This window comes from Cydia amplana, chromosome 14 (assembly GCF_948474715.1).
Source record: "Cydia amplana chromosome 14, ilCydAmpl1.1, whole genome shotgun sequence".
In the NCBI taxonomy this organism is placed as follows: domain Eukaryota; kingdom Metazoa; phylum Arthropoda; class Insecta; order Lepidoptera; family Tortricidae; genus Cydia; species Cydia amplana.
In genome coordinates, this window is record NC_086082.1 from 4983986 (window position 1) to 4999310 (window position 15325).

Below are 15325 nucleotides of genomic sequence, written 5' to 3' on the forward strand. Positions count from 1 at the left end.
ACAAGGGTAGGGAAATATAATTTATTTTCTATTAAAGCTTTTATTTTCCATACAGAATCCACTAACTTTGGAAATATGTAGTTATAAATATCCTAAAGTTTCCGACTAGGCGACACGGTAGTCTGGTAAGAAACGTTTGTCACCAAGAAGCGCCATCGCCAGTAACTATTTCAGTAGCTGACCCATTTGCCGCTTATTTCAGCTACCGAATTCACGAGTAATAAGTACCCGCACCAGTAGCTGGAACTCTAATAATACGATTATGCTCGTTATTCGGTTTCAGCACTTTGCTTTGGCTAGCTGAGGAACATCCGGTTATTGGTGTATACAAACAAACTTAGGGTGCCGTAAAATGGGAAATAATGTCCTTTCCTTAACATGTTGCAAAGGTTCCGAGTTCGCACTGTAGTCTCTATTAGATTAGATATAGTTTTAATTGCACTGACGTCCGTTCGTTTGTTACCAATAAACTGTTTTCAGTGCTCCTTACAAAACTTTGTCCACTGAGCGCTTATATCATCATCATCATCATCATCATTTATTCAATAACAATATTACATTGTGTTTGAAATCTTAAATCTAGGCACATGCATACAAAATATATTTACAAAACAACATCATAGCCACCAATTTAAAAATAATTAATAATACATCATCAAATAAAAATAAAACATCAAATAAATTAAAGTAAATGTCTCCGAAATTAAATAAACATGAATTAATAAATTGAACATAATAAAGAAAAATGTCAACAACTAAAATTAATAGAATAATATCATTAAAAATCAATTACATATCGGAATAACAAGAAAAAAAAATTAAGTAAGAAAAAAAATGACAATGAGTAAAAAGTAAATAAAAAAATAATAATTAAGGTATGTCAGCATTAAAATATCATTATTAATTCCCTATATCACAATGAAAAAATTCTTCAAGAGTATACAAACATTTTTGAAGTAAAAATACACGTAACTTAACTTTAAATGTATCGGGGTCATAGATAGATTTGAGCTCAACTGGTAATTTATTAAAAACTTTAACAGCTTGGTAGCGAGCACAGTATTCTGCTACTTTAATCTTGGGAGTAAAAGGGCGGTTTAGGTTCTTTGTTCTTGTTGCCAGCCTACGTATCCTAGAATCCTCTGTTTCACTTATTGCCAGAGATTTGACCAAATTCGTACAAAGTGTTAAAATTTAAAATGTATAGACTTGGCACAGTCAGAATTTCCATTTTTGTAAAATATTATTTACACGAAACCCACTGAGGTACCCGCACCATTATTCTTAGGGCTCTTTTTTGAAGTAAAAATGTCTTTTTTAGATTGTAACCGTAAGTTGCTCCCCAGAATTGTATACTATACCGTAGTTTTGAATCAACTAAAGCATAATACACTGCCTTCAGTTGGTCCATCCCAATGACTTCTCTCAGGCTTCTAAGAGCATAGCAGGCGGAACTAATTGTACTATCTATTTGATCTAATTCCTGCTTCCAGTTAAGAAATTGATCAATATAGACACCAAGAAATGTGACATCTTCCACAGAACACAAGACCTCATTTTCAAAAACTACTTCAAGTTTATTATAATTCTTGCGATCACTTTTAAACAACATGATGCTTGTTTTGTCTGTGTTAAGTTTTAGGTTATTTTCTTTGAACCATGTGTGATAAACCGTAAGAGTTTCACTTATTTTATTTTATTATTTATAGGATGTGGTATATGTGGAGTCCCATACTATTTTAACTGAAATAAGATACGAGTAGAGATATACAAATTACCCAATGCATATTAACGTAACATAACACGGGTAACATGCGTTGCGGACTCAACATGCATATAATTTAGCAATCAGCAGACTAAACGGAAGCACAAACATTTCTGGGAACACTTAAGAGCTACCTGGAGGCCGTAGGCTAGCATGTTATTCTCATCGTGTATCGTGTATCGTGGACCATAGTAAATGCGTTGAATGCTCGGCTGAGGTCGCGGTCGCGCCAGGATTGGCTTCATTTCCCCTCGCGAAAGAGGGGCGAAACGAGACTGTTGACCTGGCGGTGACGGCCTAATCTAAATATTATGCTAGTGATAAAGCAATAAATATGTAAACGAGAAAATAACAATGGGTTTAAAATGTAGGACATGTTATCGTAAGCTGGTTTGTTTCGTGCTTTTCAAGACGTACCTAGATGATCTTAAGATTTTCAAATAAAGTTATGTAGTTTATATGAATTAAGATTATTATTGATAGATTTTTTCTAAAACGGAAACAACGAATAATCTTTTCTCGTACCTAACTCTCTAAAAAATAAAATTGCCATATACTCGTACAGCGTGTAGATATGTTTGATCCGACCGCATAATCGTAGGGTAGTCAGTTTAGGCCCTAGTGAACACATCTTTCATGGGTTTTGTAAAAATGTACGACTTTTATTTTGAATAAGTAAGTTTCATGTACCCTTGTATCCTCAACAGACACGAAGACATCCGCGACGCCATGCTATCACTAGTCCACATGTTCCGCAAGTCAGAAGACAAGCTCGAGAGACACGAGTACCGCGAGAAGGCGCTGGGAGAACAGCTCAAGAAGATGCTGGGGGTGCTGGACAAGAAGCACCGCGCCTTGGAGCCGCTTAAAGGAATGATATCGCGGTTGGATGAGAGGCTTTCCAATGTGGAGACGATACTGTTGCAGGTTGGTTTAGTTAACATATTCTAGACGAGATCCGCTCGTTTGCTGTCGGTCCACCATGTTGGAAGTCGACCGCGCTGTGTTTATCAAAAATATTTCAAATTATTCGTTCAAAGGTAAGTAGTTAGTTTGATCTGTACCTAGCTCATAATCATCAAACATGATTAGTTTAGTCAGTTTAGTGACTCAAATAATGATGATACGATAACGGTTATATAGATACACTAGCGACCCGCCCCGGCTTCGCACGGGTTAACAAATTATACATAAACCTTCCTCTTGAATCACTTTATCTATTAAAAAAACCGCATCGAAATCCGTTGTGTAGTTTTAAAGATCTAAGCATACATATGATACATACAGGCAGACAGCGGGAAGCGACTTTGTTTTATATTATGTAGTGAAGTGGTTGTCACACAAGCCGCTGTAGACGGTTGAATTTAGCTCACTATGGATTTGTCATGCTAATTAGACAAAACGCTACAATTAATTTGTATTATAGCTACATTTGGCCTTTAGCTAAAAATAACAGTCTTTCCAGAAAGAGCAACGTGAAAAGACGACACAGAAGGCGACTGAGGAAGCGCTGGACGGCATCCAGAAGAGCCTGCAGTCCCTAACGGCCAGCGTGGGCAAGAAACCCGCAGACTTGGACAACAATCTGACCACTGATGAGGACCCGGTCGGACGCCGACTTGACGCCACCGACCTGAAGATCGATGCGGTTAAGAAGGAGATTGAGAATTTAAAAAATGCTCTTAGCAAGGTAAGTTAATTCACATATCATCTACGAGCTACGACTACTGGTTTGACGATTGGTGGGTAGTGATGCTGCCTGTGAAGCCGCGATCCTGGGTTCGAATTTCGGTAAGGGCATTTATTTGTGTGAATGAGCACAGATAATATTTGTTCCTGAGTCTTAGGTGTTTTCTAAGATGTATTGATGTAAGTATTTTGTATATTATATATATCGTTGTCTGAGTACCCACAACACAAGCCTTCTTGAGCTTACTGTGGGACTTAGTCAATCTGTGTAAGAATGTCCTATAATATTTATTTATTTATCTACGATTCTGGTAACGTTTTTAGGGACATGCTATTTCATCAAAATTTCTAGGGATCGACTCTCAAACATGTAAATGTTACATCTTACCTCATATTTTGACAACGAACATAAGGAAAAGACCAACACTATCAAGCTAATTTTATTGTGGTCCTAATATTCGGTCCGGTCCTATTAGTCGTTCAAACTGTTAACTCACAATTCGAAGATCTTATTGCAAAGAAATAAGATCTACCGATGGTCAGTTGAGAGTACTGTTTTTATCCTAAGGGACCATGTTCTATTTATCTACTATAATTTATATTTTTTATTTCAAATTACATTTATAGAATAGAATATAATTTATTCGTAAGCACAAACAAATGAGACAACATAATATAAAAGAAATCACAATAGTAGTTTATGCAACAGTGATATAATAAGGGTTCTTAAAATTCAAGGGTCGAAGAAGAAGACCCGAGAATTTTAAGAACCAATTATGAGCTGTTGCATACATTACTTTTTCTATGACAGCTGCAGCTGCAAGTTATTATTAAAAAAAAAGAGTTATTATTAAAAAGAAAGAGTTATTATTAAAAAAAAAGAGTTATTATTAAAAAAAAGAGTTATTATTAAAAAAAAAGAGTTATTATTTAAAAAAAATTGAGTTATTATTTAAAAAAAAAAAGAGTTATTATTGTAAATGAAAACATACCTCTTTCAATCAAGATGATCGGAACTTGTATCTTTAAAAAAAATAAAGCAGTTGTATTATACTCATAAGATGACTGCTAGCAGTCATCTTATGAGCCTATAGACAAAGCATTCAAATGACATTGCTTTAGATATCACTGTCAGTCATTTAATTGACACATTTAAGTGCTGGAGTAGAAAAAATAAGTTTAAAGTGCCACGAAATGGCCTCATCTCAGCATGTTGCTGGTGGCTTCCAGCGCTGGTCTTCCGATGAGACCATCAAGTGAGAAGAATCACGGAGGATATCAGACAAGAAGAAAAAGACATAAAATAACTTAAAGTGAACAAATAGTTAAATAAGAAAAAGTTACACAGAAAGAAGATAAGATACAACATAATTATCAAACCATCCCTGACCCGCAGGCAGGGGGGTGTCACTCCGCAGTTTAGGTACATTTGGCCGGCGCGCCCATCGGACAGGCGTATGGCAGTGGGCTGCCGCTCGGCGTGCACGATAGTCGTGTCACGCGGCGCTCGCGCAAAATTGAAAATACACAATGGCTTCGAAACTTACTTCCGCGAGAATCAGACATGCTATCTTCGGATAAAAAATGTATGTTTACATAATCAACGTTTGTAATTCCTACATATTTATCTTAAAAACAATAAATCAGTGGGTATAGGTATAAAGACTTGTCAAGTGATAACCCCGTGCGTGCCGACACTCACAGCTCGGTCATAAAACTGCGGCGCGCAAAGGAGATTCACGGTTCGTGCGCGGTTATAAGTTTCAATTTTGCTTGCAGGCGGCGATATAGGTGTAATTTTATACCTAAACCTGACTTTTGTGAAGGAGTGAATTTTCTGTACGGTAGTACTATTAGTTATTCTGTGCCGCAGGACAACCTCCGCTCCATGTGCCTCGAGGCCGCCCTCGACGACGGCCACCCCTTCAACAAGCACATGTCGGACGCCGAGAAACTCCTCAACAAGTACGAGTTGAAGCTGAGCGAGTACAATGGGACTCGCGTGCAGACCGACTTCGTGCCCCTCAGCGAGGTCTCGCTGGCTGACGAGGCTTGGCACAGCAAGATGACCGAAGGTACCTACTAACCGCTCATTTGCTCTAAGCTATTAAGCTTAGAATAAATTTAAAAGTGCAAAAATTACTGTCTTGTGTGAGACTTGAACTCACGGCCTCTGGATAGATCCAGCGCTCTGCGATCTGAGCCACCAAGACCTCATCCATAACCAGTAAATCTTTCCACCATATATTTCATACCATATATATTCGGGTCCCCTTGACCCGTATGGTGGAAAGATTTGCTGCCTATGTATGAGGTCTTGGTGGCTCAGATGGCAGGGCGCTGGAGTATCCAGAGGCCGTGAGTTCAAGACTCACCCAAGACAGTAATTTTTCCACTTTTAAATTCACTTTGCTCTAGTATTTACCTAATAAAAAAACTATGACGCTGTACGAGGTCGACATACTATGGAATAAGAAAAGCCTGTGATTGCTCCGTCTTAGTCCTAAGTTCAACTAATTAATAGTTAAGTAATTTACGATATAGGTAAGTGCAGAGAAGTAAAGTAATCCCCAACGATGTAGTTTGGCGCGACTTTATGATGTGTAATCAACTTAGCTATATCGTAAACATCCCGAAATAAAATATAAAGTGTCAGCCCTCATGTCCTCAACTTGACTCTGCTGATCTAATCTAGAATCTTTAGCTTGCCGGGATTCCAAAATATCCCCAGCAGCAAAACTACATATGATTATTTCAAGACTTCGAAAGTGTTCCTACCTATGTTAATATTTCTTTTCACCTCAGCAGCTCGAACAAGGGTACTTTGCTACTTAAAAACAGTGAGCAAAATCGCATTTTGCTCACTGAGTGGGACAAAATGAGCAAAATGCGATTTTGCTCACTGTTTTTAAGTAGCAAAGTACCCTTGTTCGAGATGCTGAGGTGAAAATTTAATTGTTGGTATATCTTAAGAAAACATGAGTGAATAGAGGTAAGTGATGAAGAAGGAATACATTTTTCGGGTTCTCTAATATGTTCTCACTGCTGAGGTAAAAAGTTTTGTGAACTACACGAGATCAAAGTTATTTACATCTCGTGCGCTTTTGAGTCCCTTACTACGCTCAAGATTCTAAATTATAGAATCTTTCGCTTGCACGGGACTCAAAATAAGCACTCGAAGAAATATCAAACTTTGATCTCTTGTTGTACAAATAACTATTTAACAGTAATGGAACGCCAAGAGAAGGAAGTGAAGAAGATCCAGCAACTGCTCGGCGACGCTGAGAGCATGTGGAAGGATTTACCCCGGCTAGCCGACCTGCGGTGGTCGACCAACCTGACGCTCGACGCCGTCGCTGCTGCCGGCGCTAGTCTCACGGAGAACAACGACCAGGGTGAGTAGATTAATTACTCACAGATGTGCACCCCATACATTAGCCCCTAGCTAGCTGCAACTCTGGTGGAAACCGTGAAAGTGTGGTGTCGACTTCTGTGTAGGTATGTCTGTATATTCTCATATTTACAGGTATTACGTGCTGAATATATATTGTTCTTGTGTATCTTAGGTGTGTGAAATACCTGTCTAAGTTGGTCCTTCGAACCGAATTAAACACATTATTAAATTGTACAACGCGACTTAATCGCGTATCTAAGTTTTATGATTTACCTCCGACGTTTCGAGGACGGCGTTGTCCCCGTGGTCTCGGAGAAGACTGGCTTAAGTTGACATCAGCATCTTCTAACCGCGCGAGTTTTTCGAACTACCCGCACTTGGTCTTGTTTATCCGCTTGAACGTTTTCAAACACGTTTCAAAAGTCCCAATCGCAAGTTAACAATGAAGACCTCTTTCCACAGGCGTATCTAAAGTGGTAACCAAGCTCCGGGAGTTGAGCGACCGCCTGACGAGGACCAATGAGGACATCCAGCAGAGCTTGACGCAAGGGAACACGCTGAGCGAGCGAGCGCTTACCGACATTTCTAGGAACTACATCGCTCTCCATGCAGAGGTACAGTGAAGATCTCTTTATCAGGAAGAATATACTTAGGTAACATTGTTGGAGGAGAGCATAGCATTAATGTCCCTTTTCCGTAATAAATAATTATTCAAACAGTTGGAAATTATCTCGAAAATTTCTGGAAAAGAATACAAGATATAATGGAAAGTTCCATTGTGGAAATGAAAAAGTGAATTCCCAAATCCCCACATTTAGTCATATTGAAAGTTTTGGAAACTCAGTCGGCAGTCAGCACATCAGTATAGGTAGGTGAAGCGAGTAGGTAATCAACTGACTTTACTGACCTTAGGAAGGTAATACTGGTATGTAATGTACAACTAACCCATGCAGGCGTAGGTGTATAGGTAGGTACATACCTTGTTTATTTTACTTTTCCTTTGAGAACTGCGATTTCTTCCAGGCTTGAAAAGTTTTTTATGGATTTTCATGTACTTACCTATTGCATACTTGTTGTTGTCTAGGTCCAAGCGTTGGCCAAAGACGAGCACGTGATGCAGTCGACGGCAGACAACGTGCTGGCGACGAAGAAACGCATCGAGTACGGCGTCCACCAGATCCTGGTTGAAGTAGGGGAGCTGGTGCGCGCGCAGGGCTCGCGTCTCAACAAATCTGTTAGCGACAGGTACCTATAGCGCAAGCACCTGAAGGGTATACGGAAAGAACATTCCTCTGTCACTGTGACAACGTTTTGAGTTATCGCGGTTTGAAAGGAACGATGTAGGTACATGTTATGGACCAAGTGATAAATCGGGCATTTTCATAGTGCCCGGGCATTATGAAAAATTACCAATATGAGATGGCAATTTGATAATTAATTAAATTTCCCGGGCATTTTACATAATGCCTATCACCTATTGGGCAATTTACCTAACCATACCTAATATTTTTTTCCTGTACAGGTTAGGTGTTTTAAGTGAGAAAAAAAGGAGTTATATATATTTATGATTACAGAGGTAACTAATAGTTAATTGAGAGCTCAACATTTTGAAATCAAAATCTAATTTTTCAAAAAAAGTGACTAGGTATGTTCTTTACCTTCATCTAATCTAATGTTTCTTTCATCTTATAACAGGCGAATGCGCCATTTACGAATCGCTTGCGCACTGCACTCGCGTTACAAATCGTATTACCTATGCAATGCAGTAGGTGAGCATGCACATTCATCAGATCTAGGCAGAGCTTTATTACCATTCTTATTGCATCCTCAGCTTCTGGAGACCACGAACCACTTTTAAAACTTTCTTCGCGAAAACGCACAATTATTACCTTATTGTGTACTCGACTCAGAGTTTATCTCTTTGTTGCCTTTGCCCCTTCTCAATTCTAACAACTTGGCCCTAACCTAATAACAAGAAGCTGGCAGAGTTGAAATGTACACTCCCTTACCTTTCGAGTGCGTAGAACTTATTAGTTTTCGTGTTTTCTTGTGAAATGTTTCTACGTATAATTCTAGCAAGATTGCGACAGTCTTTTGTTTTGCCGCGAAAATTCCGGGCTCTGCTAATAAATAAAACATACGACGCTGGTGATCAATATTAATTCCCTTGTTAAACTTGCAGATTTGACAGCATCGAGCTGAAGATGATCGAGAACCATGCAGCAGCCCTGAGCAACACCAGCGCCAAGATAGAATCAGAAATGTCGCAAGTTTGGCGGCAGATCGGCGTCATGTACCAGCAGATGACCGCCAACCAGCGCTCCTTGGATAAACTCACTGTAAGTGTATTTCAACCTACCGTTTAGGTACCCATCGTTAGAACATCTTCAGGAATGCAAACAGGCCCCGTAGCCAACATGTCAATCGCTAACGCTCCGTAGCGAACGAAACGCAACTGTCACTGTCACACTAATATGGAAGAGTGATAAAAAGCGATTCGATGGCGAAGCGATAGCGATCGTCACCTTGGCTAGGCGTTTGCTAACGACATCACAATTTCTGAAATAATGGAAAAAGTACCTAAGGCGTATATAAAGTAGGTGTGACATTGAAAAGATTAAGATAAATATTCGCCGCTGGCCAGTAAGATTGGGTAGCCTATTCGGTATGGTGGCGGGCTGAAGACATTAAAAAGGATCCTAGAATTAATTGTAACTACCTTTACTATAACCAACTACAATTGCCAACCCAGTTTAGCTAGGTCGTCCACGTGTATGTAAATATCCCTTTCAGCTCACACAAAACCTTAGTAATTACATGCGTCGACACAAAATGTTATCACCTAAGAACGCGGCTAAAAGGGCTAACATGTTACAAGAACCCTAACGTTGTGTTTACTACCAAAGCTAAGTCCATAATGCGTTGTTAACAACGTAACTAACACTCGTCATTACGCGCAGAACAAACAGTTGCCGCATATTTTATTCATGGCGCTTTAGCAATGGAAAAACACTTTATGAGGCGTAAACCCCCTAATTTAGGCTTCTTGCACACTTACAACACTTTAAACTCTCGCGTTTTGTACACATATTTAAACGGGTCTACCGCGATATACGAGGGGCGTTCAATAAAAAGTGAGAATGAGTACGTTATATACAACTTTTATTAAATGTAATTTTATTTTTCGACATAGTCACCTTTTAGCATAATACGCTTAGTATATCTTTTTTCTAAACTTAAAATTCCATTTCTAAAAATGGTTTCATCTTGAGTACTTAGAAAATCTTGTACTGCAGCGACTACCGCGTCGTCGTCTTCAAATTTCTTGCCTCTTAGGTATTCCTTCAATCTCGGAAATAGGTAGAAATCACTAGGGGCGAGGTCTGGTGAATACGGAGGATGCTTAAGGATATCGAACCCAGCATCACGTATTGCAGCCATTGCAACGGCGGACTTGTGTGCCGGTGCATTGTCCTGATGGAACAACACAATTTTCGAGAGTTTACCTCGCCGTTTTTCACGGATCTCATTGCGCAATGTTGCTATTTGTTTGGCATATAAAGAGCCCGTAATAGTGGCTCCATGCTCGAGATACTCAATCATTACGACCCCTTTACCACCCCAAAAAACAGAGCCCATGACCTTACCGGCAGATGGGCCCACCTTGAATTTCTTCGGAGTTGGAGATGATGGCCTTTTCCATGTCATAGACTGCAGTTTCGTTTCAGGGTCGTAATGATGGAGCCATGTTTCGTCCATTGTTATAAATCGCGCCAAAAAAAGTTCCCGGTCTTGCTGTATCAGGTCCAAAGCTTCTTGACAAATCTCGACGCTAGTTTGTTTTTGTGTGTCAGTAAGCATTCTGGGTGCCCAACGCGCTGATACCTTTTTCATACCCAAGCGTTCATGTAAAATATTATGCACGCTCCCCGTTGAAATCTTTACATTTTCAGCAATAAAACGAACCGTGACACGACGATCCGCCAAAACTAAGTTTTCGACTTTTTTCACAATTTCTTCAGTTACTGCTGTAGTAGGGCGTCCGGAGCGGGGTCATCCATGGTCGATGTTCTTCCACGTCTAAATTCGGCGCACCAACGTGCGACTGTCGAATACGGAGGAGCATTAGACCTTAAAGTGTCCCGTAAATCTAAATTGACTTGGTCCGTAGAAAAATTTTTCAAACGGCAGTATTTGATAACGGCGCGCAGTTCAATTTTCTCCATTTTCGCTAACGTACTCAATAGCATCGCAAAGAAATCGCCGTATTTTTTTTTAAACAAAAAACAATTAGTTTTTTTTTTCAGGGCAATCAGCTAGGTAGATTAGCTTTACCGGCCAGTATTTACTTTCCTAATATTTAAAGAGTTTGCATCTCATTCTCATTATATATTGAACGCCCCTCGTAATTTCATTGTTTTCATTTGTTTTCTTGCCCACTTATCAATACACTGTCTGGCTTATCCACCCGCCGTGTTGGCGTCGGCGACGTGTCGCGACGTCGTGCTTGCGATCAAGCAACAGTTATAGTAGAGTCCAGACGAGACAATTTTTCGCCAATCTGATGAAAATGAAATGTCCGATCGAATTAGGCCGTGCGGACGCAAACGCCAATTTGATTCCCCGATCAAATCAGCAGGTGTGGACACAAAAATGCCAATTTTCGAAGTTAGGAATGCAAATTGGTGATTAATAAGTTGTGTACGTGTGGACGCTACATGAGATTGGCGCCAATTATTTTCCTGATCAAATCGGTCGATTTGCCCAACTCGTCTGGATTCTACTTATTTCATTACTAGCGCGAGTAGCGCGACCAACTGGCAATTTATATTCTGTTTGCAACATACTCGTAGCTACCGGTGCAACAATAGTCTGAACCACAAATCTGTAAAATCCCTGCCTGTAAAAGCTGTACTTAAGACTCTTATGGTGTCATGGTGCTGATAGGTGTGCAATAAAAATGATTTTTCAAATAAACCTTTGAGAGTAGGTGAGCGCGCATTGTAGACTTGACACCTGTGCGTTAACCTTTAATTCTATTATAAATCCTTGTTCCCACAGGAGCAGACCGACCAGTATGTAAACACTACCGCCACGACATTGGACGGCATGAAAGGCAAGGTAATCAATTATACACTTTATAGCTATAGACATAACGACTATTTAATTTAAACGTCCATTAATCTAATTGTTTCTATAAAACATATATTAACACCTCACTGTGGACTAGCAACCACGATTGCGAGTTAAGCCATGGAAGCCAAAGATTCTAAATGAGTCACCCTATACCGTCGCCATTAGAAATATCTAAACACGCACTCTAACGCCTTGACAATAGATGCGTGTTCAGATATTTGTGAGCGCCTTGACCGCTCCGATGTATCTGATAGCGACTGTACAATAATAGGTTGACAACAATTATTGCTGCGGCATATTGTTGATAATTTTAACAAACGTTTGTATATCAAAGCTAAAGGACGACATTTTAAAGATTGGTAGGTAATATGTTTTGTTTTAGTTAAATCATTGCAGATTTAATGACTAATGACTAGTAACATCTAGGTAATTACTAATGACATTTTTAAGAAGTCGTAAGAAAAATGTTCGAGAAAGTTTTGTTTACGTAATATTGGGTCAGCCTGCGAGGGTCGTCTCTATCTATACTTTTAAGAATTTTCACAAATCTTTTCATAGCGGAAGTTTTGTAATTATTTTCTGTCGGTATCAGTATGTACTGATTTTATTAATCATTTCACTCATGACTTGACGATTTTGGCTCAGGTGAGCACAATCACAACGCGGATGACAGAAGTAAACGATAACCTGAATTACCTGCTGGGGAGGTTGTCCCTGGTCACCCAGGAGTTCGGGCAGATCAAGACGGGGCTCGGAGACGCGCTGGACAAGCTGAAGGACAGCATGGACACAGTGCAGACTAAAGCTAAACTTGAAGGTATGTATTAGAGATGCCACGAATATTCGGCAACTATTCGGTATTCGGCCGAATACCGAATATCTGTTGCACCTACTTAAAAAGAAAAATTGCACAATACAAATAACCAAAAACTATGTAGGTATATTTATAATGTGTTTTTGGAAATAAGTTGTTAAATACGAAGACCCTTTTTTGAGCATTTGTTGATTAAAAAACATTTTATTTTTATCATGAGTCTGTTTTGTTTGACTCTATTCAAGTATTCGTTAATGCTGTTCAACAAAAATATATCTTAGCTAACGTCATCTAACGTTGAGCTTTATTAGCGATCAGTTTTCATAATAATTGTGACTCAAAATGTTCGCATGTCATGCCGAATATTTGGTATTCGGCCAAAACCACTATTCGGGGCATCTCTAGTATGTATGTCTCGCACTAACTTTGCGTTAGTGAGGTGAACGGCATAGGCGGAGCTGGGCCTTTGGATTTGACCCTGCGACAAAAAATAGGGTTATATATTCCCTCTAGTTACCACTGGTAATTTGGTGGTAATTTGGTGGTAACTAGTGGGAATAGCCCCAAAACAACTAACTAGAATTTAACCATGCGACGCATGACTATAAAGCTGGATCGTCTCGTCTGAACGGCAAACTGAACTGCCTGCTATTGGGTGAATTTGTAAATCAATAAGTTCCTGCACTAAAAATTGACGAGCGGAGAAATAGTAACCCTCCGTAACTGCCTGCTGTGTCTTTTACGCGCTATTTGTAGTGACTTCTCGCAATAGAGTATTCTCGCTCGCTCCGGATTTTTAATGTGGATGATGGTAGAAATTCCTTATAAAGGACCATATACCATAATTTACTATAAATACAAGTCAAAATCGTTTTTAGTTTCATGTCTTTTTGCATTACAATCCTATAATATTACATTACCTATATTATGAGAGCTGGGCTTATAAATATTGTATCATCCACAGACGGCCCCGGACCCCACAACATCACCAGTGCGGAGATGGCGCCATGAGCACCGAAGATGCCAAATATCTAGTGTAGTGTAGCCTTAACAACTACTAACCCAATGTAAAGGTGCTCTTATACCGGCCAGAACTTAGTTTAAAAAAGCTTACGGGTGTATAACGGCTTTTGTTGTGACGAGCGCCATTTTAGTCAGTGTTGCCACTTTAGCCTCCTAAGGCCCAACGAAAAATTGAGTAGGTATGTAGTCAGTACGGCCCCTTAGTCCTACCAGTAGTACTATTGTTTTATACTCATTCAGACCCAAGTACTTAGAAGACTTTTTTTAAATGTTATTGTACTTATACAGCACCTTGTACAGCACTTTGTTTTTTTTACGAACTTGTTAAAGGGCTCACAGACAAAACAAAACAGTCCTTTAGAAGTTTGTACTCGCCAATTTCGATAAGCGCGAAATTTGAAAACAAAATGATGGGTTATCTATTAAGTCCTACTGGTAGGACCGTGGTACGCTATGACTACACAATTGTTGAAGGAGCTGGGTCTGAATAACAAAGTTAATAAGTACTATGGGTAGGACCTTGGGCCTTAGGAGGTTAGACTTGTAAATTGTTACTTGGAGCTTTATAAAATGCGCCCCAGAAGTCCGCTTTTATATGCATGTAACCTGTAATACAAGCGGAAGTCTCTTTCTAACAAATAGAGATGAAAAGTGACACTTCTGCCTGTATTACATAGAAGTATTTATAAAACGGAAAAGCACCTATAAGGGGATGTTTACATTAGGCTGACAGTAGGTAAGCTGGCAGATAATGATTAGATACTATTGGGAAATGTAGCCTAATGTAAACGTGCCGCAATACGACTGAACTTAAATTAGCAATTAAAATAAAACTCATGTTTTAACTTTTGCAAATATTTAATCTCTTTCATAATTGTGGATCTATATATTTATATTGTACAAGTAATATGATACAATTACATTTGATTGCCACAGAATTGTGACGTCACTGTGTGAGCACGAAACCAGCAAGTAGTGACCGGTCACTGTACAATCATACAATATTGATATAATAATTGATCTTAAATAATATACACACAAATTATTTGTCTCCCTTCTTGGTTATTTTATTAATCATGATTACAACCTCGTTTCCTATGTGCAATAAATATATTAATTATCAAATTAATGATACTGATTAAATAATTAGATAAAATTCGTGCCCTTATAGTGAATTTGTTACGCTTAATAATATATTTGAAATTGTGAAACACTCATTGCATCATACACAGGAGGACAAATAAATGTAATTATGAAAGGGACTGCACATTGCACACGGTTGTAAAACATTTGTGGGTCCTCAAAAGGAACGCAGTGGAATCTAAATGTTGCGACCACTTAAAAGGTAACACTAGCACATTCGTTGTCACTGAACAGCCTAAACCGGGACAATCTATAAGCTATAATTATAATGAATAACAAAACAACGGTGTCCCGAGGTGAAACACTTAACGATAAAACAAACGAGAGTTACAACTACGCGATCCAGTCGCTATTCTTCATT

General features: G+C 39.1%; 1 protein-coding gene across 1 annotated transcript in view; it reads left to right on the plus strand.

Annotated features, from left to right (window-relative positions):
• LOC134654275 (uncharacterized) overlaps positions 1-12812 on the plus strand; it is a 32923-nt gene extending 20111 nt beyond the window's left edge. Inside the window, exons 19-27 of the mRNA XM_063509741.1 lie at positions 2473-2692; positions 3231-3455; positions 5328-5529; positions 6682-6849; positions 7311-7462; positions 7933-8093; positions 9031-9187; positions 11910-11969; positions 12630-12812. Coding sequence (XP_063365811.1) covers positions 2473-2692; positions 3231-3455; positions 5328-5529; positions 6682-6849; positions 7311-7462; positions 7933-8093; positions 9031-9187; positions 11910-11969; positions 12630-12812 — 1528 coding nt within the window. The remainder of the gene's footprint in view (positions 1-2472; positions 2693-3230; positions 3456-5327; positions 5530-6681; positions 6850-7310; positions 7463-7932; positions 8094-9030; positions 9188-11909; positions 11970-12629) is intronic.
• Positions 12813-15325: the final 2513 nt, after the last annotated feature.